This window comes from Chenopodium album, chromosome 4 (genome assembly GCF_948465745.1).
Source record: "Chenopodium album chromosome 4, dcCheAlbu1.1, whole genome shotgun sequence".
Taxonomy (NCBI): domain Eukaryota; kingdom Viridiplantae; phylum Streptophyta; class Magnoliopsida; order Caryophyllales; family Amaranthaceae; genus Chenopodium; species Chenopodium album.
The window spans coordinates 11,726,425-11,750,323 of NC_137837.1; the positions used below are offsets into that span (position 1 = coordinate 11,726,425).

At 37.8% G+C, this 23,899-nt stretch overlaps 2 protein-coding genes across 2 annotated transcripts; both read right to left on the reverse strand.

Moving 5' to 3' along the window:
• Window positions 1-5,965: 5,965 nt before the first annotated feature.
• Window positions 5,966-9,202, reverse strand: LOC145627652 (uncharacterized). Its single transcript, XM_081680015.1, has 2 exons — window positions 8,066-9,202; window positions 5,966-7,963 (listed from the first exon to the last, which is right to left on the reverse strand). Exons 1-2 carry the CDS (start codon window positions 9,200-9,202, stop codon window positions 5,966-5,968), a joined length of 3,135 nt encoding a protein of 1,044 aa, XP_081536141.1.
• A 1,797-nt stretch (window positions 9,203-10,999) lies between these two features.
• On the reverse strand, window positions 11,000-16,160 carry LOC145626686 (uncharacterized). The gene is made up of 4 exons (XM_081679151.1): window positions 15,739-16,160; window positions 14,043-14,237; window positions 12,556-12,737; window positions 11,000-11,583 (listed from the first exon to the last, which is right to left on the reverse strand). The coding sequence occupies exons 1-4, from the start codon at window positions 16,016-16,018 to the stop codon at window positions 11,266-11,268; spliced, it is 975 nt and encodes a 324-aa protein (XP_081535277.1). The 5' UTR covers window positions 16,019-16,160; the 3' UTR covers window positions 11,000-11,265.
• Between the last annotated feature and the right edge of the window lie 7,739 nt (window positions 16,161-23,899).

Genomic DNA, 23,899 nt, shown 5'->3' on the forward strand with positions numbered 1-23,899 from the left:
TATCAGAGAAAGAGCAAAAGGAGGCTTTTTACCGTCATAAAATACTAGCGGATTGTGAAAAGGCACGACGCCCTACAAACCCTAACATTCCCGAGGACGTTGAGGTTCTTGAAATTGAACCTGTTAGCATCCGGTATCATTTGCGGAGTTTTGCCGATAAACCTGATTTTAACCAATACGGAACTAACGTCGGTAATATTCACATCAGAACCTCTGATATGCCGAGATCTAGGCCAACTGACAACCCATCTCAGACCGCTGAGGCTGAACCAAGCTCTAGGCCTGAGCCAAGTAAAAGGCCTGGCCAAGCACAAGTTATAAGCTCCTCTAGCTCCGAGTCTGAAAGAGGTTCGAAATCTCCTGTTCACGATTCCGCTATCAAGTCTGTGTTAAATGATGATGATGATAGCGATGAAGAAGTAAATCAGGGCGATAACACTGAAAGCCCTGAGAGAGCCGAAATGATTGATATTATGGCTCAAGTTACTCATGAAGAAAGTTTAGATGAGGAGTATGAGTCTGAAACTGATGAGGCTGATTTCCGACAACCTCTTATCTTACCTTCTAACAGTAAGGTTGCTGAAGCTAGCGTTAGCAAGGTTTGGCTGAAATTAGCCGAAGAAAAGGAATATTGCCGTAAGGCAAAAAGATTTTACGGTTTGCCGGATGGGTATGAGTTAACACTCCCACCACCTTCTGCTACTGTTCTTGATTGCCCTGATGGTCATGTCGCCGTTTATGCCAAACACTTTGAATTCGGCCTCCGATTTCCTCTTCATCCTTTTATTGCTAAAATTTTTAAGGCATGGAATGTATGCCTGGTACAAGTTACTCCTCCTACTATTCGCGCCGTTATTTCCCTGGTTTGGGTGTTGCTATATAAGAATTTTCCGTTAACCTTGAATTTGTTTAGGAGGTTAATAACTTTGAAACGTGATGGACAATCTGAGGGTTGGTGGTCGTTGTATACGGCCTCTCACAAGTTTACCGTAAACCCTAAGTTGTCAAGCTGTAAAGGTTGGCAGGATAAGTTCTTTTTCATGAGTGTCCCGGAAGATTTTCCTATCAGGAGAACTTTCTTTCGGCCTCATCCTCATTTCGGCCATATTGCTGAGAGAGAGCTTGGCCCTCAAGAACAGAAGGCCTGTGATTACTTTGATGCCGTTAGGGTCAATATTGATGGAAAAACTCGTGTTGTTCCGAAAGTGTGGTTGCCAAATGTAAAGTACATTTTGAACAACGCACCACTATCTTATATCGGTTTATGTCGGACTAACAATTATGGTACTAACCTTATAAATTATTGTTATCCCTTACATTATCAGTATTTACGCATTAATATGATACTTTTGTTTGTATTACTCATGTAGATATGGTTTTTAATGGTTTATACTTATTAATCATCTTTGACATGTAGGCCCACAAATGTTGGACAAGGCAGCCCTCGGCTTATCATCTGACGGCAAGAGAGTATTGTCCCGTTGTCCTCCATCTCCAAGACCGGCATTAGAAACCTTCACTTCTTTCTGCTCGCGTGCCCCTACACGTAATCCTAAAAGAAGAGCAGAAGAGATGGCTGATGAGAATGTGAGAAGAAATCGGCGTCTGACCTCGCTGGCTAACAGACGCGGTGGTAGCGTTCCTTCCACCTCTACAAGGAAGGAAGATGAGCCGGCATCAAAGCGGTCAAAGACCGATACTGAACAGCCAGAGGCTCCATCGCCACCTAAAACTTCTGCTCCCGAAAAAACAGTTTCGGCAACAAACATAGAAAATGCCGATAAGGTGTTTGAAGATTTGACTGTGTCTCCTATTCCTCAACAGGTAATAGACTTGGTATAAAAATTTACTTGTTATAACGGCCGAAAATAAAATTATTACTATATGGCTATCATTAATTTTATTATTTTTTACTAACTCATTGTCTATTAGGAAACTGTTCCCATTTCTGCTGAACCTCAACAGGTCGGTCCTGTTAATTCTGACGTAAGTGTTCCCGGTATCACTTATCGGGGCGAACAGTGGATTGAACATGTTGAAGGAAAGATTCCTGATGAGGTTTTGAATAGAGTAAGGGCTCCTGAGGGCCGTTCTCGTGATCAATGGCGGCCTGAAATGGACGTCTTCCGTAATGAATCCATTTTCACTGATGATCCACTTCGAGGTGGAAATCTGGGATATCGGCTGCTACGAAATGTTTCAACTCCAGTTGATAGGCCGTCTGGACAGATCGGCCCAGTTGCAGCCCAACACATGCATGATATGATGAGGGTATGTAGTTATAATTTACGATGTATTCATCATTCATTTTTTTTTTATTTTATTTATTTTTTTTTTTAAACACCTGGCTTATTTCTTCTATATTGTATTTGTTTATAGGCAGTTGCTTCTGGAACAGAGTTGGTTGAGATGTATAGGTTTTATCAAGATAAGTATCATCAGAACACGTCTAACCAACAATCTCTGGAGACAGCTTTAAAGAATGCCAGAAAGGCTCTTGATGGAATTAAGGTGATAAAAGCAAAAGATGATGCCGAATTATCTTCTCTGCGCAAGAAAGTTGAGAAAATGAAAAATCTTGAAGAGGAGATAAAGGATCTTAAATCTCAGCTTGAAGATAAGAACGCTGTGAAGGATCAACTTTCCATTGCACAGAGTGATCTTTCTAAGGCTAAAGCAACAATCGGCAACCTAGAAGGTCAGCTACAAAAAATAGAAGCCGATAAATCTGGTATACGGCAAAGGGCGGTTAGCCGTTATTTGTCATCGGCTGAGTTTTGCATTAAACTACAAGATCGTTTTGATGGTGGTTGGACTGCTGCTCAGAGGTGTGCTGCTCATGCTATCGGCCTAAAACAAGAAGACTGGGCTAAGATTGAAACAACATTTAATAATGAGGCTCACAAGACACCTTCTGGATTCGAGCAACAAGAGTTCTCGGACGCAGATATCTTTAACCTTGCTCCTCCTGCTGATATCGGCGTTTCCGATCCTAAGATTTTGGATTCTCCTGAACCCGAAAACAAAACGGCTTAAAGGGGCGGGCAGCCATCACCATCATCATCTTGTGGTTCTTGTGTTATCGGGCCTTACTCATTGTAATTTCTATTTTGATTATGTACTTTTAGAAAACTTTCTTTTGACAATGCTGTTTTATCGGCATATACCCTTTTGTGGTGATGTCTGTCGATCTTTATTTTAGCTTTGCCAAAAAATTGCTTCCTTCATAATATTATGTTTGTATACCTTTTATGCGATTCTCTTAAACACTAACTGTCTTAGTTTTAACTTTTATTTAACTTCTATTGCTTTTAATCACTCATTTCGGAATCAATTTACTTTATATAACTCATCCATTATACTTATAAGTATAAGGATATCAACATAGCCCCTTATTAAGACTGTAATATCGGGCATAGTATAGCCCCTTATTCTTTCCCGCTTAGTGCAGACATCATTTTCATGATGTATGTACTTACACATTTTTTTTTGTATATACGACGGTAGTTTGTTTTATAACTCATTGGTCACTTGTGAAACTATATAATAGTTTCGCAAGTACCCTTATCGGCTATCATGTTCTAGCTGCGTCTCATATCGGCGCATACTATATAGTGATTTAGCCGGGATATTATATTGAACCAACAACCTCGTGATTTAACGAATACAACTGATCAGGTTGTAAGAGCGTTATCATCACGGAAGTGGTTTTTAGCTGTCCATCCCAATTAACGGTGATCTGTTAATTGGAGGATGCCTTTAAATTCAAATTGTAGAGTAGATCATTGCATCTGATTTTATTTATCATCACTATCATACAAAATACTTTAATTCGACTTTTATATTACACATAATATTTCTTAAGAACTGCAGTATTCCAGACATTCTTCAGCGGCTTTCCGTCTTCAGTTTCCAGATAGTATGATCCTTGCATTACCATGTCTCTTATTCGATATGGACCTTCCCAGGTAGCCGTTAACTTTCCATCTTCATTTCCCTTTCCTATTGCTGATGTTCTTCTCAATACTAAATCTCCGACAACTAATGGCCGGTGATTAACCTTCTTATTGTAAGCCCTTGACATTCTGTTTTTGTATGCGGCCGATTTAACTGCCGCTTTTTCCCTTACTTCTGGCAAAAAATCTAACTGTTGTCGCAATAGTAGATCATTTTGCTCTTCACAGTAATGTTGTATTCTGAATGTCGGCAGACCGACTTCGGCTGGTATAACGGCTTCTGTTCCGAAAACCAAGTGGAAAGGGGATTCTCCTGTTGCTTCTTTAACTGTTGTTCTATTTGCCCATAAGATCTCTGGAATCAAATCTGCCCATAATCCTTTGGCATCTTCGATCTTTTTCTTTATTGCCATTACTATCTGCTTATTAGCCACTTCTGCCTGGCCGTTTAATTGTGGATGACAAACTGCTGCATATGCAAACTTGACTTTGTAAATTGTTAGCAAAGTTTTTACGGGCTTGCAATCAAACTGTGATCCATGATCAAAAACCATTGCTCTCGGAAGGCCAAATCTTGTAAAGATATTTTTCCAAATGAACTTTCTGACTTCTGCTGCCGATATTGTTGTTACTGGTTCTGCTTCGATCCATTTGGTGAAGTAATCTACACCCACCAGTAGGAATTTTCGATTTCCAGTTGCTGACGGAAAGGGACCAACTATATCCATCCCCCATTGCGCAAATGGTACTGGATTCAATATCGGCGTTAAATCATTTGGTGGCCGGTTCAGAATAGGTGCAAATTTTTGACATTTTTCACACTTTTTAACATAAGAAGAAGCATCTTCATTCATTGCTGGCCAATAATATCCTCTTCTCATTATTTCTTTTGAAAGAGCTCGTGCCCCCAGGTGATTTCCGCAAGTTCCTTCATGAATCTCTTCTATTAGCTTTGTAGATTCCTCTGCTGTTATACACCTTTGTAATGGGAACGAGAACCCTCTTTTATAGAGTTGGCCCTGGTACAGTATGAACCATACGCTATCTTTTTTGATTTTTCGAGCTTCTTCTTTCTCTATCGGCAAGGCCCCTGTCAGCAAGTATGTTAGGATGTTGTCATACCATTGCTCCCCTAGCTGAATGCATTGAACGTCCTTTGCCGATTCGTCTATAATTCTCTGCTTCAGAACCTCTACCATAACAGTTCTTTCCAAGTCATTAAAACTTGAACTGGCTAGCCTTGCTAGAGCATCAGCCTGGGAATTTTGTGCTCTCGGCACCAATTGAACTTCAAAATACTGCAGTTGGGCTGTAAGCTCATTTATTTTTTCCAGATATTTTATCATCGCCAATTCTCTTGCTTCATATTCCCCACGAAACTGACTGGAAACCAATTGCGAATCAGTTTTGAGGACTAACCTTTTCGTTTCTGCCGCTATAGAGAGCTGAATACCCGCAATTGCTGCCTCGTATTCAGCTTCATTATTTGTAGCTTTGAATTTAAACTTCAAGGCATATTCAAAAACCTCTCCATTCGGGGCTGTTATCACAATACCAGCTCCAGATCCCATTGAGGTTGCTGAGCCATCTACTGATACTTGCCATGTCCCCAATTCTTCCTCTTCATCATTATAGGAGGTTTCTACAACAAAATCTGATAGGGCCTGTGCTTTTATTGACACCCTGGGTTTGTAATACAGCTCATGTTCCGATAATTCAACAGCCCACTTCAATAACCTTCCTGATGTATCCATTTTCTGCAATGATTTTTCCAATGGATGATTCGTAAGGATTTCTATTGGATGTGCATCAAAATAAGGTCGTAATTTCCTAGCAGCAATTACGACAGCAAAGGCCATTTTTTCGATCACTGGATATCGTCGTTCAGCAGCATTAAGGACATGACTGACAAAGTATATCGGCATTTGCTGTTTGGTCCTCTCAACTATCAGGACTGAGGCCACTGTTTTTGGCGACGCTGATATATATAACTGCAAGTATTCTCCCGGTTATGGTCGTGCAACTGTTGGGAGAGACTTCAAATGGTTTCTTACCACCTCTAGAGCATCAGCTTGATCTTTTCCCCATTCAAAGGACTTGTTTTGTCGCAAAGCTACAAAAAACGGAAGTGCTTTATCCGCCGATTTGCTGATGAAGCGCGTTAAGGCTGCCATTCTTCCCGTTAATCTCTGAATGTCTCGAATTGATTTAGGTTGTTTCATTTCAAGAAGAGCATTAATCTTATCAGGATTTGCATCAATGTCCCGCTCGCTAACCATAAATCCTAAGAATTTTCCAGATCGGACTCCGAAAACACATTTTTCTGGATTGAGCTTCATCTGATATTGCCGCAAAGTTGCAAAGGTCTCTTTCAAATCCTCTATGTGATCTTTTTTCATCTTGCTTTTTACTATTGTATCATCTACATATACTTCAACATTACGGCCCTTCTGGTTTGCGAAAATTTTATCAACCAGCTTTTGATATGTCGCACCAGCATTCTTCAGCCCAAATGGCATTGCCTTGTAGCAGTATACCCCGACATCCGTTATGAAAGCCGTTTTAGGCCTATCAGCTTCATGAAGACTAACCTGATGATACCTAGAGAATGCATCTAAGAAGCTTAGCATTTCATGGCCAGAAGTCGAATCTACCAACTTGTCTATCCGAGGCAACGGATAACAGTCCTTTGGGCAAGCTTTATTCAGATCTGTAAAATCCACGCACATCCGCCATTTCCCGGTTGGTTTTCTAACCATTACAACATTTGCCAACCATTCTGGATAAGTACATGGTTCTATAAATCCTGCCGTTAACAGCTTGTTAACCTCTGCTTGAATGGCTTCAATTTTTTCTGTTGAGAAGTTGCGCTTCTTCTGCCTTATCGGTCTGAACCTTCGGTCCACATTGAGTTTATGCTCCATCACTTTTGGGTGTATGCCTGGCATATCACTTGCCGAAAAGGCGAATACATCCGCATTTTCTCTCAACAAGCTGATCAGATTACACCTCATTTCCACATCCATATCAGCCCCCACCTTAACTGTTTGACTTGAGTTCCCTGGTCGGAGCTCTACTTGCACTGTCTCACCTCCTGGCAACGGCCTCGGCACAGTTTCCGGCCTAGAATCAAAATTCTCCATCGACAAATCTCGCACTGTTGGCTCTCTTGCCCGCTTAGGGTTGTTTGGTACCTCTTCTTTCTGCCCCGGATTTTTTAACGCCGTGACATAGCATGACTTTGCCATCACCTGTCCACCATGTACCTTTTCCACAACCCCTCTATTCAACACATAAGCAATAGTTAAATGGTAAGTTGATACTACTGCCTGTATGTCATGAATTATCGGCCTTCCCACAATTGCATTATACGCCGACGGTACATCCACTACTAAAAATTCAGCCATCGCATCTCTTGCTGTTGTACCGTCTCCAAGCCTAATAGGGAGAACTATACTCCCTTCTGGCCTCACTGTTGAACCGTTAAACCCAATCACTGGATATGATACCGGCGTTAAATATTGTCGGCCTATCATCAACTCATTGAAGGCTTGCATAAACAGAACATTTGCTGAACTTCCTCCATCAACTAGAACCCTTTTCACATCGGCCCCATTAATCTTTGTTATTAATACAAGGGAATCATCATGAGGAAACACTATTCCTTTTGCATCTTCTTTGGTGAAGGTTAGATTCGGGATTTCAGACGGCTGTGGGCGATCAGCAACATCTAATGCATTAACAATGTGCCGATATTCCGACAGGTGCTTCCGTGCTCCACTTATGGTTCCTCCGTGAACTGGTCCACCGGTTATTACATCAACTCTTTTTCCAGTAGACGACGGTGGTTGTCCGCCTTCACCCTGTCGGTTCACTTGACCTTGTCTTTTTGGCCGATATTCTATCTGCTGGCGTTCTGGTTGCCTATATTGTTGTTGCTGACTTTCCCCAGAATGCAACCGGTATTGGGTAAGATGCCTCCTTCTTATTAATTCTTCAATATTATCCTTCAACTACACACAGTCCTCAGTGTAATGCCCTACATCTCGGTGGAACATGCAATACTTCTTGGTATCCCTTCCTTTCGCTTTCATCGGCACGGGTCTCACCCATCCTTCTCGGTTTTGATTTATAGAATATATTGCAGCCCTTGGTGCATTTAAAGGTGTATACGAATTATATCGCATTGGTGCTTTGGTTCCTCTAACCTCTTGGCGGCTTCCTCCTCTTGCTGCCGTTGGGTTCCTCGATCTTACAACTCCTGAAGATCCCCCTTCAGACATAGGGTGAATTCTATCAGTAGAACTTATTCGGTTGCTTGTATTCATCAATTCTTCACTCTTAATATAATCATGAGCTTTATTGAAAGCTGCAGCTAATGTTGGCTGATTTTTTCGGGTTAAGTATCTCTTGAATTCCGAATCATTCAGACCGTTCATTAGTGCCATGACTGCTATCTCCTGCTGCAATCTTGGAATTGTATTGGCTTCATTATTAAACCTCCTTATGCAATCCCTTAAAGATTCATCTGCTTTCTGAGTAACAACCATTAACTCTCCAGAAGTTCTCTGCCGAACACTATTACTGACATACTGCCCTACGAACATTTCGGCTAACTGCTGGAAACTGTGAATTGCTCCATTTTCAAGATTATTGAACCAATCGGCTGCTGCTCCAACCAAAGTAGTGGGAAATACCTTACACCAAACGGCATCAGAATTGGTGTATAAAATCATGTGACCCTCATACGAGGTCATGTATCTACCTGGATCTCCCCTACCATCATACCGACATGTCGGCATTTTGATTTTCTCCATTGGCTGATCAAGGATGCTTTGTGCAAATGGTGATGCCCTCAGCTGAACTACTCTTCGCACCGCTCCTTGCTGGTAGGTTCCCGTACTTTCATCCTGACCTGAGGATCGAACCTCCGATTCTCTAGGGGTTTGCTGGGATCTTATCGGCGACCCCTCATTCCGGCGTCTTTGCGAACTTCCGGCCTGGTTAAATTGATTGCCATGAGCTGTGAAAGGCATCCCTCCTCCATCTTGGGTTGCCCCTATTTCTTTTCTTTTTTTGCTCATAGCTGTCATTACCCTTGCAGTTGTTGCCAACTCTTCTGATGTAAACCCTGCCATAGGGTCTATATCTGTCCCGGCCTGCCCTTCAGGGGTTAACGGCATATGGAATTCATTACCCTCCAAAGTATGAGTTTCATCCTCAATCTGAATTTCTGGATCAGGCATATTTTTATATATATATTTTTTTATTTATTATATATATATATATATATATATATATATATATATATATATATATATATATATATATTTTTCGGAAAGTATAAGGCTCTTTCAGGCGATAGAAGCTATTGAGTAGCTCCCGTCCTTCTAGCGCCAACTGTTTCTGCAGGAATCCGATAACCCGAATTCAAGATCCGAAGCTCGAGTATGTAACCCGTTTTGCTCCTATCGGCCAAATAAGAACCTACACAAAGAGAAGAGGTGAGCTAGCCCCGGGGTGAATCCGGGGATAACCACTCCAAAGATTAAGTCAGTAAGTGTTTATAGAAGAGAGGTGATTTAGAGAGAGAAAGTAGTGAGAGAGAGAGAGAGAGTGTAATAAATGCTACCTTGTTTATGAAGTAAAACCGGATTATTTATACGTTTACTAGGTGACAGATGGCAGTTCAATAAGTAATATAATTTCCGCCACGTGTCAAACGTGAGCACGACACGTGGCAGCTACCTATATGCTGACATGTATACTTTATAGGAATGCCGATATCAACAAAAGCCATTGGATGGATCGAATTCAAGTACTATGTCGGTCTGTCATACCATATCGGCCCATTATGATTTCCGTTATGTAGATATTTCCCCATACAACTAATATCGGCCCATTATGATTTCCGTCATGTAGATATTTCCCCATACAACCCTAATATTATGAAATAGAGGGAGTAGTTATTACTCACTCATTGACCACTATAAATAGCATAAAAATTGAGCTTTAAACATGTATAACAAGAAAATTAAAGAAAAGTAGGCTAGAGATATGGCTTCTTAGTTCTTACAAAGTTTATACCAACACCAAAAAAAAATGTTGAAGTTTTTACTAATCTTACTATTAACTTTAATTACCATAGATCAACCCTTGGTGATGGGTTGGAGCTTATTTAAAGCACACTATTGGGTACAAATTGATAATGGATTAAGCAATGATATTCTTACGGCTCATTGCGAGGGTGGTGATAAATATGAAGATCTTGGAGTTCAAGACATTCCCAAAAGTGGTAATTTCAATTGGTCATTCAAAAGTGGTTTTTTGGAACAAATAAAATATAAGTGTAATTTGACAAAGCCAGACCATGGCCATATTAATTTTATAGCTTTTGTTGACACCCCAATTTTTGTGGATGATAATTGTGGCGGGCGTCACTGTTTTTGGAAAGCAGTTGATGATGGGTTATATTTATATAATATTAAAACTAAACATTCTATCCGTGTGGGAACTTGGGATTATTAAACCCTCTTATGATTATTTCTCTATGAATCAAACTTAATTTAATAAAGGTTATTTGTTACAAATATATTTGTTGCTTCCTTTGTCTCTTTTATTGCACCCTAGCTTAGTAAAATATGTTCAATACAATTTCATCATAAATTGGGTATAGCTATATTGATGACGATGAACATTGAAATAGAAGGCTAAAGTAATTGACTAATTCTCCTTGCCTGAATGTATTAGAAGCTTATACTAACATAGTATCATGCATTGGCTATAATAGTTCATTGAGAACATGGCAGGATCTATAATAGTTCATTGTTCCGTGATTCCATTCATATTATCATTTTTATTGATCAGAGGTTTGGAACTGGTCAACTTATTACACGTCTGTTGCCTGTTGCTCTATAATCGACGCTAGTCTATAATTCTCTATGATCAATCCAAACCTGTGAAGAGAGAAGCAATCCTGTTCACGTCTATTGAAGGAGCATGCGCGAGTGCAATTTAAATGTACCGTCACATACAAATACGAATGAAACTAAAGCAGAACTTTTACTTTGATAAGAGGCCACCGTATTGTCCATTTGTCCATATACACAATCGCAGCTACTAGGGAGACCGATTGGCCAATCACTCAATTTGCTGCAGTCTTGCAGAAATTCTTGAAATATTCTTCCAGATTAGGAGTGGAAAATAGTATATTACGCTATACATGAGATCCAATCTTATTAACCATATGGGATACAAAAGATCCAGTATACATGCACACATCATAAAACCATAAAGCTCCCTAACCAACTCAATTGACAACATCATGGAAAACAGGATTGGCTTGTAACTCAGCTGCAAATTTCTCGAGGATCTGCCTCACAAGATCTCCAAGTTCGTTTTTCTTCACATCCTTGGCTCTCATTTTGTTATCTATGTCAGAAAATATTGCATCATACAGAAGAATAACTGTTTCATTGGCTTCTAAAGGAGGTAATCCTAACTCATTCCCGTTCTTCTCGAGGTAACTCCTAATAACTTCTGCACAACCTTGCTCTTTCTGACACTCACTGGTTTGCTGATACATATTCTCTGTTACATCACCTAATTGGTTCTTGTCGGCCAAGAGCTGCAATGTTAACTCGAACTTTTCAGATTACCAAGCAATTAGGCCTTTGGATGGAGAAAAATAAATAGATAAATGGATAAGCTTCTTGCTATCAGAACCCTTTCCATTATCGTCATATTGGGAGTCACTACTGAGAAGCTTTGAACCACGAATGTCTAGTTTAGACTTAAGTTAACATCTTTGATATTTGGACAACAAACATTTCAATTCATTTAGGCATGTTCGCTAACACATACTTTTAAATGTTAACATCTTTGATATTTGGGAAACAAACATTGAGATAACCTAATACTTGTATGAACCCACATGACTATGTTTTTCCTTAACACTAAATCACAAAAGGAAGTCAAAGTAAGTTATGTGAATAGTGCACAAAGTCAAAATGTGTCAACTAAAAAGGAACGGAGGAAGTATGTTTTTGTATTCACTTAGGTGACAAGGAAGAAAAATAGGACAAAATGCATAGAATCATTATCCTTTTTTGGACCATTCATAATCGTGTATGTTGCTTCAATGCAAACTGTTAATTCTGATTTTGCCCTTGCATATTCAGAGGGAGTGAGGGACTGATGGCACGTGTCATAGTTGGATCGTGTTTGTTGGCCTTTAAAAATAGGGAGTATGTAGTACAGAATGTAGATGGACTAGATGTATCCCTTTCGTTTACCCCTTTTTAAATAGATGACTGATGAAGTTAGCTAGTCAGAAAGGCCAAATGATATCTTCCTAATCAAGTGTCTAACAATGTCATCTACTGTTGAAGGGCAAGGTCAGTAGGCCACATAGAAACAGGGAGAAATGACTTGATAGCAAGGCCAACAAAGAAAAGTAACCAAAAGCATGAAAGTTTTCTATTTATCTGACCAATCTATACTTGGTAATTAGTGACAATTTTTTGGACAGTACATTGAAGTGATGGTATCATCTAATAAAAAAACCTTATTAAAAATAGACAAGGAGACAGAAAACTACCTTTCTTAGCTTAGAACCATTTGTTATCTTGACATTTTGTATGACAGTGACAGGTTCTAGAGCCAAAGCATCTGCCAATTCCTGTAAAATAGGCTGAAGTAGTTGTGCAAATTGTGCTTGGCCTAATTTTTCCTCTCCTTCAGCTCCATGTTTCTTCAATATGTCATTTGCCATCGGAAAATCTGTTCAGCGATATGATGAAGATTAACAGGCAGTTTGAAAAATTTAAAGGCACTGAGATTTCTGGCACAGTGACAAACTGACAATGGCAAAAAATGGAGACATAGCATGTTAATATGATATATCAGAGGAAATAAAAAATCTGGTATGGATACTGTAATTGTTTACAGCATATGATGTCCTTGTAGACATGGACACATGGAGACGATGGAGTACATCAATTCAAATTTTTACAACCTCCATTATTATTTTAGCTGAAATGTATTCCTTTTAGGAAATTTCATTTTAGTGGGCATGTTTCCTTTTTCTATAGCTTTCACTCTTTACATATCCATTCGCCTTTTTTTACCCACTTGGTTTTGCCTTCTCCCTTCTCTACTTGAATTGTGTGCCTACTTTTAATAGTCAGCTATAATGAAACAATAGATGATTTAGATTGCAACAGAATAGAAGCAGATGTGCGTTGTTATCATCAGCAACAAACTATAGTTGAGTAAGCAGCATTATAGAAGAGCCTCCAAGAAAACACATTTTAAGTATGTTTCCTTTTCTGAATTCATACAAAACTATTTTCTTGAAATTGATTTTCAAACTACCCCAACATGAGTAAAATTTTACCAAGCTTTTCTATTATATGGAAGTTTCTTTCAATATACGTTATTTGCAATATTTTGATATATCGAAGATGTCAAAAGATATACACCCTCCATTGCCCATTAGTTGACACATGACTTTGACACTATTTACATAATTCACCTTGACTTCATTTTGTGATTTATACTTAGGAAAAAGTCAGTCATATAGGGTCTTGTTTAATTCAACTTGACAACTTGTATATCTTTCAATTTTCAGATATCAACAACTTGTAATATTTGCCTATTAATAAATAAAAATATTAATGTTTAAAATCACACCTTGGCAAACGTATCACTAATATGAAACGGAGGAAGTAGACCATTAGCTAAAAATAAGTACAATTCAACATACACAAAATTATGTCAGTGTATTATCAGAAACACTGAACACTTACACCAGGTCATTCTTATGGGCAATGGCACCAAACCCTGCTGATGAATAAAATGTCGACTAAAACCTTGACATTCTTGTTAGGTTCATGGTATATAAATATGATATTCACAATGATTCCATGGTGGAATACAGAAACATAGTTAGTTACATGCGAATGGATGCACAAAACTAAGGATAGTATACCAGATCAAACATATAATGCAGCTATTACACAATACAAGTGTCGAAAGCTTCTAAAAAAGTAAGCTGAAGTATTTTGCTAAGGGATAAAAGCAGACCTGAAAGTGGAGGAACACCCATCTCAACTCCCATATTAACTAAGGCATTTCGTATTTCACTCTTGCTTAGCTTCCCCTCATCTTCTGCATCCAAGTCGGTGAACAGATTCTCAGCCAACATAGCAAAATCATCTTCATCCTCTAAAAAGAGACGAATGGTGTTTCCATCCAGAACTGATACTACAATTGGTTCATCTGCACAGACCAAAGCGAAACTCAATCTGTCAATCATTTGATCAGAAGCGTGGAAAAAATAAACAGAAAAATTGAAGTGTAGGATAATCACCAATAGAAATGTACATGAATAGATTTGAGCCAAGTATAAAAATTTATGAGCTCTTTAATTGTTCAACTTTTATTTTCAAGCTTATTTAATTACTAGATGAACATTCCAAACTTATTAATTAAAATCAGTGATTATAGAAATTGCTAGACGGACAGGTAGCCCCAAGCTCCCAACCAAATTACTTTTAACAACTATGAGAAAATAAAATGATTAGATTGCTAAATTAATCCCAGAGTGCTAACAAAAGATTAAATTAATTAAATTATACATTAAGAATCAGAATTTCATCGAATTAAATATTGGAGGTAAAAATGCAGCAGTGTTCAAGCTTGGCTCCTATATACAAGTTGAAAATCGTCTTTTATGTTTGTTCATTTGCTCAGCAAATGAGTTTAGACTAGATCATGTTTGACTTCTAGATGATCATGTGTGTAATAGCACATTGGATCATTTACACCCTTAATAATCCTCCATGTGCAATCAAACATTGTAAAAATTCAATACACTAGTTAACTAACTCATCCAATAGGATTTACTGATAATAACGGGCACATTCTATGAATTCATCCTCAAACATCATATCACAATCTAAAATCACAGTCCAATGCTTAGTAATTCAGTAGAAACTTCATTTAAGCTAAAATTCAGATCCGAAAAAAAGAATTACAAAACGTAACATTATAATAACTCGATACTGTACTGATGATTGCAAGAAAATTCTATGATTTCATCCTCAAACATCACTCTAAAATCACAGTCCAATGCTTAGTAATTTAGTATAATATAACTCCATTGAAGCTAAAATTCAGATCCGAAAAAACAAATAACAAACTGTAACATTATAATAACTCGATGTTTTACAGCAATTATCATTAACAGATAAGAATGCGGCATGGACAGTGATCAGGAAAATCTGGAAAACAAAACATAAATCAAATTTTTGCAATGTCGGACTTAGTCAATGGTCATTTTGAGTATAATGGATTCCAATTTCCCCAATTTAAGGAGCATTATAATGCTGACCGATTTAATTGCAATTTTCAATCAAATTGCAAACTATTCTATTTTATGGCGAATCGTTTAATTCAATTCAAGTTTTAGTCAACTTTGGTTTATTCCTCAATTCAACAAAACTCAAAAGAAAATAATAATAATAAGATTAAATACAAGCAAAAAATCTTTTAAAATTGCATTTTAAAACTGAAAAATGTAAATCCGAAATTATTGTTGTCATTTAGAAATTTAAACTGTTATTTTAAGCTATTAATCGCTACTATTCCAGAAAAAATAATTCAAAATCAACCAGAAAGCAAATTTCAAACGATCTACTTCATCAAACAACCAATTTTGAACTGATCAAAAGTCAGAATTGAACAATTAAGCGCAAGATAATGAAAAAGAAACAAGTACCTCGCAATTCATCGGCGATCGCAGAGATGTAATCACGTAGAAGACGCTCAGCTTTTGCACTATCAATCACTTGACCTCGAACATCATAATCAAGTCGTTTAAGAGCAGATGATTTGAGAAACTCCGGCAATGAGAGAGAGTAAAGACAGTCGGAAGCTCTAGACTCGGCGATTAGAAGAACACGATCGGCGGCGATGTCGCCGGAAAATTCTTCCGGCAACGAAGTGTCGGCGGCGAGGAGGTGAGTGCCGTCGAGAACTTGTAAAGCTCCGTCGGACATTGTTGAGGAGAGAGAAAGTTAGGGGGAAGGTTGGAGCAGAGGAAGGAAGGAAAGTGGTGGACTGACTGATGAAGAAAAAAGTGGGAGAAGATTTTGTGAGAAGAGGGGGGGAAAGGGAGTGAATATGTAGGGGATATCTTCATATCTTGTTTGATTTTTTATTTTTTTTTATTTTTTTTTTTAAAACATATCTTGTTTGATTTTTGACAAGGGATTTTGGTACTTTTTGTAGGGCGTAACGTATGTGCTACGTCTAGGTTACTCCGTATGTGACGCGGTTTTAGTGTTTACTTTGATATGTTGGGTCAGTTTGGTAGCTGGTAATAAATTGATTAAGGAAATGAATTTGGGTTGGGGCCTTGTCCTCCGTTTGCATAAAAAAATATACTTAGGACATGTTTATATTTACTGAGCCGAGCTGAATTTAAATTAAACTGAACTGATTGAAGCTGAACTGAACAGAACTGAACTGAACTAAATTGAATAGTGCTGAAATGAATAGTTTATGAGAGAAGGAAATTAGGAGTTAAACTGAAATAAACTAAACTGAACGGATTGGAGCTAAACTGAAATGAAGGGCATGTTCTCTTACGTTGAAATTCAGCTCAGTTCAGTTCAGTTCAGTTCGTTCAGCTTAGCTTAGTTCAGTTCAGTTCAGTTCAGCTCATTTCAGTTCATTTCAGTTCAGTTCAGTTGAGTTTAGTCAATGAGAACAGGCCCGAACTGAAATTAAGCTATAGTGAATTGAACCTTAAATTTGGGTTTTTCTTCAGAAGCGAGCGTTCGTTACCAGTCTTACCACTCAACCACCCAATACCACATCCATGTGAAGATATTTGGTTTTCAAGATTGAGTCACTATATTAATGTGTAAAAAAAAAAAGTGTTTTTTCGAAATAATTTATATGGTATTGGTATGTGAAATGTTTCGTGTGAAGCAACGTAATCAATGAAAATTTCAAAGTACTATCAACACACCAACTTATTAAGAAGAGATTGATTTTCAAGGTAATGATGCAAGTGAGAACTTTGATATGAGGACAAATATTGAATATATTACCGTATAAATATTGAATAAGTTTTAGGAAATTTTGACATTTGCTACCAGGGAAAATACTTGTCTTCACATTTGCTACCGGTTTAAAGTTTTTTTTTTTTTTTTTTTTTTTTTTTTTTTAACCGCCTAAATTGGAGCTTGTTAAAAATCACTACCCCATGCCTTATACCGTTACCATTTCCGTTAGTGGGGTCCAACCGCCGTTTAGCCGCTTTCTAGCCACCTCACTGCCACCTCCCTACCCCCCATCAATGTTGCCCCTCCCCTCTCTAGAGACTGGCGCCGACAAACTCACCCCTTCCCTTTTCCCCTCCTTCTAGCCACCAATTCGGCGATTCACAGAAGCCCGCAAAACCACCACTGCCACCGATTTCGCAGACCCCCAATTCGCAGAAGCCTGCAACACCACCACCGCCACCAATTTTGCGAACCCCCCAATTCGCAGAAGCCCGGAACACCACCCCAGTCACCAATTTCACATACCCCTAATTCACAAACCCCAATTCGCAAACCCCCAATCAGCTACAAATCACATCAAATGGGCGACGCGAAGGAGTTCATGCGCACCAGCCAACCGCAAATAGCATCCAACAGGCGGCGCGAAGGAGTTCCCCAACCACCCAAAACCACCATAAGCGAAACCCTAAAACCCGTTTGGGTGGTTTCGGACTGGTGATTTAGGGTTAGGGGTGTCGGTTTTTGGGTGAGGGAAGGGGAGGGGTTCAATTCCAATGGGGTCGCCGGCGCAAGCCGCATCTTTGGCGCCGGTCGCCAGAAAGGGGAGCGCTGACGAGAGGGACTGGCTGGGCTGACAGGAGTGTTTAAGGGTGGCTGGTTTTTTTTTCTTTTTTAATTTTTGATTTTTTAAAAATAAAATTAGCAGAATCATAACGGATCCCGTTAAGTGGTAGTGATTTTTAACAAACATTGTTTAGGTGGTAGCAAAGTAAAAAATAAATAAAATAAAATAAAAACACTTTAAATTGGTAGCAAATGTGAAGACAGGTGTTTTCCCTGGTAGCAAATGTCAAAATTTCCTAAGTTTAAAAAATCTAAAATGTTAAGCTCCGTAATGATTAATGAGTCAAAATATTTGGATCAATTTTAATTCAAGATGATTTTGTATCGAGTCAATTTCCAAGTTGGATTAACTTTGGTTTGGGTTGATTTAAGGTTGGGTTTAGGTCAATTTGGATTTGGGTTGGATTGATTCAATTTCAGGTTGAAAGATTTATTTTTTGGGAAATTATTCCGTGTACTACTGAGGTTTTAATAAATGCATTGTGTACCCCTGAAAACTTTCAAATGCAACAACATATTAGAATACGTGTACTTCAAATTAAATAAAATACAAACTATTGGCTGCGGCATGTTTCATGCGGCGAGAAGATGACAATAACGATGACACAGCGAAAAGGAGAGCGAGCTCATGCCGGAAACGAACTTAGTGGCGGCACTATGGCGAAGGGCGTTGATCGAAAAATGGATCTTGCGGTTGTATGAAGAGGATAAATTCTCTGCTCTTTGTTAAGAAGGAAGATGTTGTGGATCATGTTTTAGGGGGTGTGAAATATGTTGTTAAAGGGGGGAAAATGGAGTTTAATGATTTTATAGAGGCATTGTTGGTGGTCAGCCGCTTTATGGGCATTTGGATTTGTAGGTTATTCAGAGTGCTCATTCTAATGATTTTATTTGTTTGTTTACATTTAGGAAAATTTGTAAATTGCAGCCATTTAATTTGCGAATTACAACCATTTAAAAAATTGCAAATTGCAGCCTAAAAATTCTTATAAATTGTAAATTGCAGCCCGATTCAACTTTTTTTTATCTGTTTACGTGTTAAAAAATATTTGGTTAAGGTTTGGAGGTCATTTTAGCGTTTAAAAGTCCGAATTGAGCTCGAAATTAGCAAAAAAAATAATGTAAGGGCCTCGTTTTTACAACAAAAAATAGTTGCCCACAAATCGATACATTTTGTTACGCAAAACGATGCACTTTTTTTTTTTTTACTAATTCTAAGCTCAATTCGGACCCTGAAGAACTAAAATGATGCATTTACTCATTTACTACTTGATAAGTACTCAATAATTAGTAATTTCCATTAAGCATTTAAAAAAAAAAAAAAAAATTAAAACTAAGCTTTAAAAAAAATGATATTGGAACTCCATCTCTGGGACGTGACCCTAGTAGCAACCCCTTGTGCACTGCAAGGGATGATCTTGCAAACGAGCCAGAGATTTGAAAAAACTCCATACTCGTTTCAAAGAGAGAGAAAGAGGGGGCAAAGAAGAAAGAGATAAGGAGATAAAAATACTTCGTATGTTGCTAATCATATTAGACAACAAATGACGCATATCAACCAATAAAAGTAACATATTAACCAATTAATGTCTGATTTCAATCAACATTAGGGGCATATCAGACAACACAAGAAACCTTTTAGCCAATAAAAGATACATATCAGCCAATATGAAGAATATATCAGCTAACAAAAGGTACTTATCAACCAACAAAAGGAACATCAGCCAACAGAAGGAGCATATCAGCCAACAAAAAGATAAAGTCAGCAAACAAAAGCAGCAGGTAAGCCAACAAAATAAACATATCAGCCAACAAAATGAAACATATAAGCCAACAATTAAAATATGCATATCAACCAACAAATAAAGATGTCATCCAACTAAAGAAATATATTAGTCAACAGATGTCTAATAGCAACCAGCAAAAGAAACAAATTAAAAAAAAAAAAAATCAGTTAACAAAAAGAATATATTATTCAACACAAAACCATATTAGCCAACACTACAACACATGAAGCCATAAGTCAACACATGAAACGTATCAGCCAAGGCCACACGCATAATTTGCATATGATAGTCCTCACTCAATACCTTCTCATCAATTACTTGCCAATTTGCCATTGTGACTCTCAAACACCGAAAAAAAAAATTAAAGCGTAAAAATAAAAAAAAATCAATTTTTTTGAAAAATAAGGCCGTGCACAAAACCATATTAGCCAACACTACAACACATAAAGCCATAAGTCAACACATGAAACATATCAGCCAAGGCCACACGCATAATTTGCATATGATAGTCCGCACTTAATACCTTCTCATTAATTATTTGCCAATTTGCCATTGTGACTCTCAAACACCGAAAAAAAAAATTAAAGCGTAAAAAGAAAATCAATTTTTTGAAAAATAAGGCCTTGTTTAGTTCACCTTATTTTTACATATTTCAGAAAAAAAAAATTTATATCAGATCGGATAAAATAAGTTCAGATCAGGTCATCGTTTTATGTGCAATTGTAATCGCTAAATATCCTTAATTTCGTAATGATAAATTAATATGAAAATCACATATTAATAAAATACACATTATTACGAATCTAACAAGACCTCACATAATATATATTTTTGTATAGATTATTATATATTTAAGGTCAAAGTTGTAATCGCTAAATATCCTAAATTTCGTAATGATTTTTTTTTTTATGAAAATACATATTAATAAAATACACATTATTACGAATCTAACAAGTCCCCACATAATATATGTTTTTGTATAGATTATTATATATATAAGGTCAAAATTTGATTAAATCTGACATTCTAATCAGACCAAACCAGACCAGATCAAATAAGTTCAGATAAGCAAAAATAAGGTGAACCAAACAAACCTTCAAGAAATGATGGGTGTTGTTAAACGTCGCTCCCGTTTTACTAGGCATCGCTCGCTTTTTTTTTTTAGGATTTTTCATTTTTACCCCTATCAAATAAATACTCACGAATCATTCCACGACACTCACAACTCTCATACACTCTCATTTTATCTCTCTAAAAAAAATATATGTAAAATCAGGGGAAAAAAAAGCCACTCATTGATCACAACAACAATAAAAGTACTAATACTAATTACTCAATTAGTTAAAATAATAATAATAATCATAAAATAATTACAATAATAATAGGCGGATCTTCCTTGGTGGATCTTGAAATTTTAGGTGGATCTCCCACATCCGCCTAAAATTTACTAGGTGGATCTTAAGTTTTTAGCCGGATGTTTTATTTCAATTTTTTTTTTAAAAGAACGACGACTTACAGAATCCTCCGACGAAGCTTCCGGTGTCGGATATGGTAGTGTCGGGATTTTTTTTTACCACGTGGTAGGAGATGGAGAGGTCGGGAAATTTTATCAAAACCGCCGACATTTAATGTGAATGGACACAAATACCCTTACTACCCCCACCCATCTTCCTCTTTCTCTTTTATTTTTTTTTTTCTTTCTCATCACCTGTAAAGACCACAACCACCACTCCCCAACCACCATCAACCACAACAACAACAAATAAAGGGAAGCGGTGGTCCCGACTGCAGTTCGTCGGAGGTGGAGCTATCGGCGACGGTGGCAGCGACGGAGGTGAAAGGGTAGTACCTCTGTTTTTTTTTTTTTTTTGTTTTTTTTTTTTTAAAAATTTCTAGGCGCTCACAATCGGCATGCAAAACCGATTAAACACTATGGTAATTGATTTGGATGTTTGTCAACCTGGTCGTCAATCGGCGTGCAAAACCGGTCACCTGGGACGGTAACCGGTTTTGGACGCCGATTACCGTGGTCAACCGGCTCTTAAAACTGATTGATGTCCTGGGTTACCGGTTTTGAGAACCGATTGTGCTGGTCGTCGGGGATAAAATAACCACCTTCGCGCATGACAGGGAAGGTGGTGGGTCGTCGTTATTCCAATGGTGGTTAACTGACTCGATGTTGGTGGTTGTCGAAAATATAAGCTTTAGCTTAAAAAATTCTAGTACCTTGATCTAGTCCTTTTGGTTGTTGTGGGCAGTGATGCTATAGTGGGTGGTGGTGGTGCAATAGTGAGTGGTGGTGGTTGTGGGCGGTAATGGTGCAATGGGTGGTGGTAGTTGTGGTGGCGTGGGCGGTGGTTGACGATTGAGTTTGAGGCTTAATGGACTTAGGAGAGAGAAAGCAAAGTGGGGATAAGTAAGGGTAGCTTTGTCTTTTCATCATTTTTGTTGGCGATTTGATAAAAAACGTGGACGGTATTTGGCAATTCACTTACACGAAGGCCAATATTTCCTTTTTGACGAGCGTTAGTATGTAAAATGGGAGCAACGGTTAGCAATCTCAACAAATAAAAAAAATTATATTTGTGTAAAAAAAAAAAAAAACAATCCCCCAGGCCCCAGTTTCTTCTTTTAACGGAGTGTTTCCACTTTCCAGAGTATTCCTGACAATCTGACATGCAACCCATTTTACTTCTTTTAGAAAACTTGCACTTCTCCGGCGGAATTGTAGAAATCCCGAATTCCTTAAATTGCAGTTATGATCATAATTCTTAAGGTCAGATTTTTCATTTTCTCGGTGATATTTTACTGTTTTATTAGCTTAATACGCACTTTAATGGTTAATTTCGCCCATATTTGTGTGTGTGTGTGTGTGTTTTTTTTTTTTTTAATCAGAAATTGTCAATCATATGTTTTTATTGATCTGGTTGTTGGGCATTCCACAAATTATATATATAACAGTAATACAGGATAACCTGGATTTCAGAAGAATGTGAGAGGGTGTAATTGTGCAATGGACATTTTGTTTTTTAATTGTTGTCAAGGTTGATGGTACTTGTATAAAATTGTGATTCTTAATTTTGAGATTTTGTTAAAGCTTGATGGTATATTTTTAACTTGTTATCAACAGGAATAATTATAATTTTAGTGGGCAAAGAATCAAAGATAACAAATTTTAACCTTAAACAAAGGATCCTACAATTTTAAAATGGAGGGATTATTAGGTATTGCAAGACTCCCATTTATAGAATTGGCTATTGATTGAAATTGAATTTTGGATTTCTTTTTTATGTTGACTTGCTATGATATAGGCCGTGTAATAAAGAAAAGAAACAGATGACACAAAAATTTACGTGGTTCGGTCGATGAGACTTAGTTCACATGTAGCCGAGTGGGGGGTTTGAGAGCTTTTAGACTTACATGAAGTCTTTCTAATGTGGCTTAATTTGATGATCATGGCTCCCTTTTTTTATACTAGTATTCTGTATATGGAATTTCAAATAGTACCCTAAATTATTTCCCAAGGAATAACCTAGTACCGGAGTAGCTAATAATGTCGTAGTTGACACGAGCAAGCCGTAAAATAGGAAACAAAATAAAATTAACAAAACCGTATTGAGGAAATGCACGTGGCCGCCACTGGCAAGGTTCGGCCAGCTCTGGGTAAGGTGTGGGTGAGCCACAGTATATAACCATCCTCGCACTCACTGGTGTTGTAACTAGCTTGGGTTAGCTTGAATGAGTTTCTCCACCCATAGCACCAATGCCACTAGCATTCTCCTCTTCTTCTCATGATACAAGGCACGCACATAACAATGAGTTGGATATTTAGTTTCTTCATTCATACCTTGTGGAAGGGTGGATCATGAATGTGTTAGTCTTACACTACATGTAAAATTTAAATGTATAGATTGTAATGCATATTGATTGTATCACAAAGGTTGGGTGAAAGTGAAAATTGGAATGATTTAGAACAGCATAAGTTTGATTATAGTCTCATTTGTGTAGATATAGCTTCTACTAGGAGCATATCCTCTTTTACAACTTAAGAATGAGCTTTTTTTTTGACAAATCGGAATATATAGTGATCTGTGGTGGATCTCCTTTGTGTAGGAGATAGCCCACTAGGAGCTTATACTCACATGGCTTCAAGACATGGCTGACTTGTTTATTTCTGAATATGCTTATTAGCTAAATTCATCATTATCTATTCATCTTCTCCTTCATGTTATTAGCC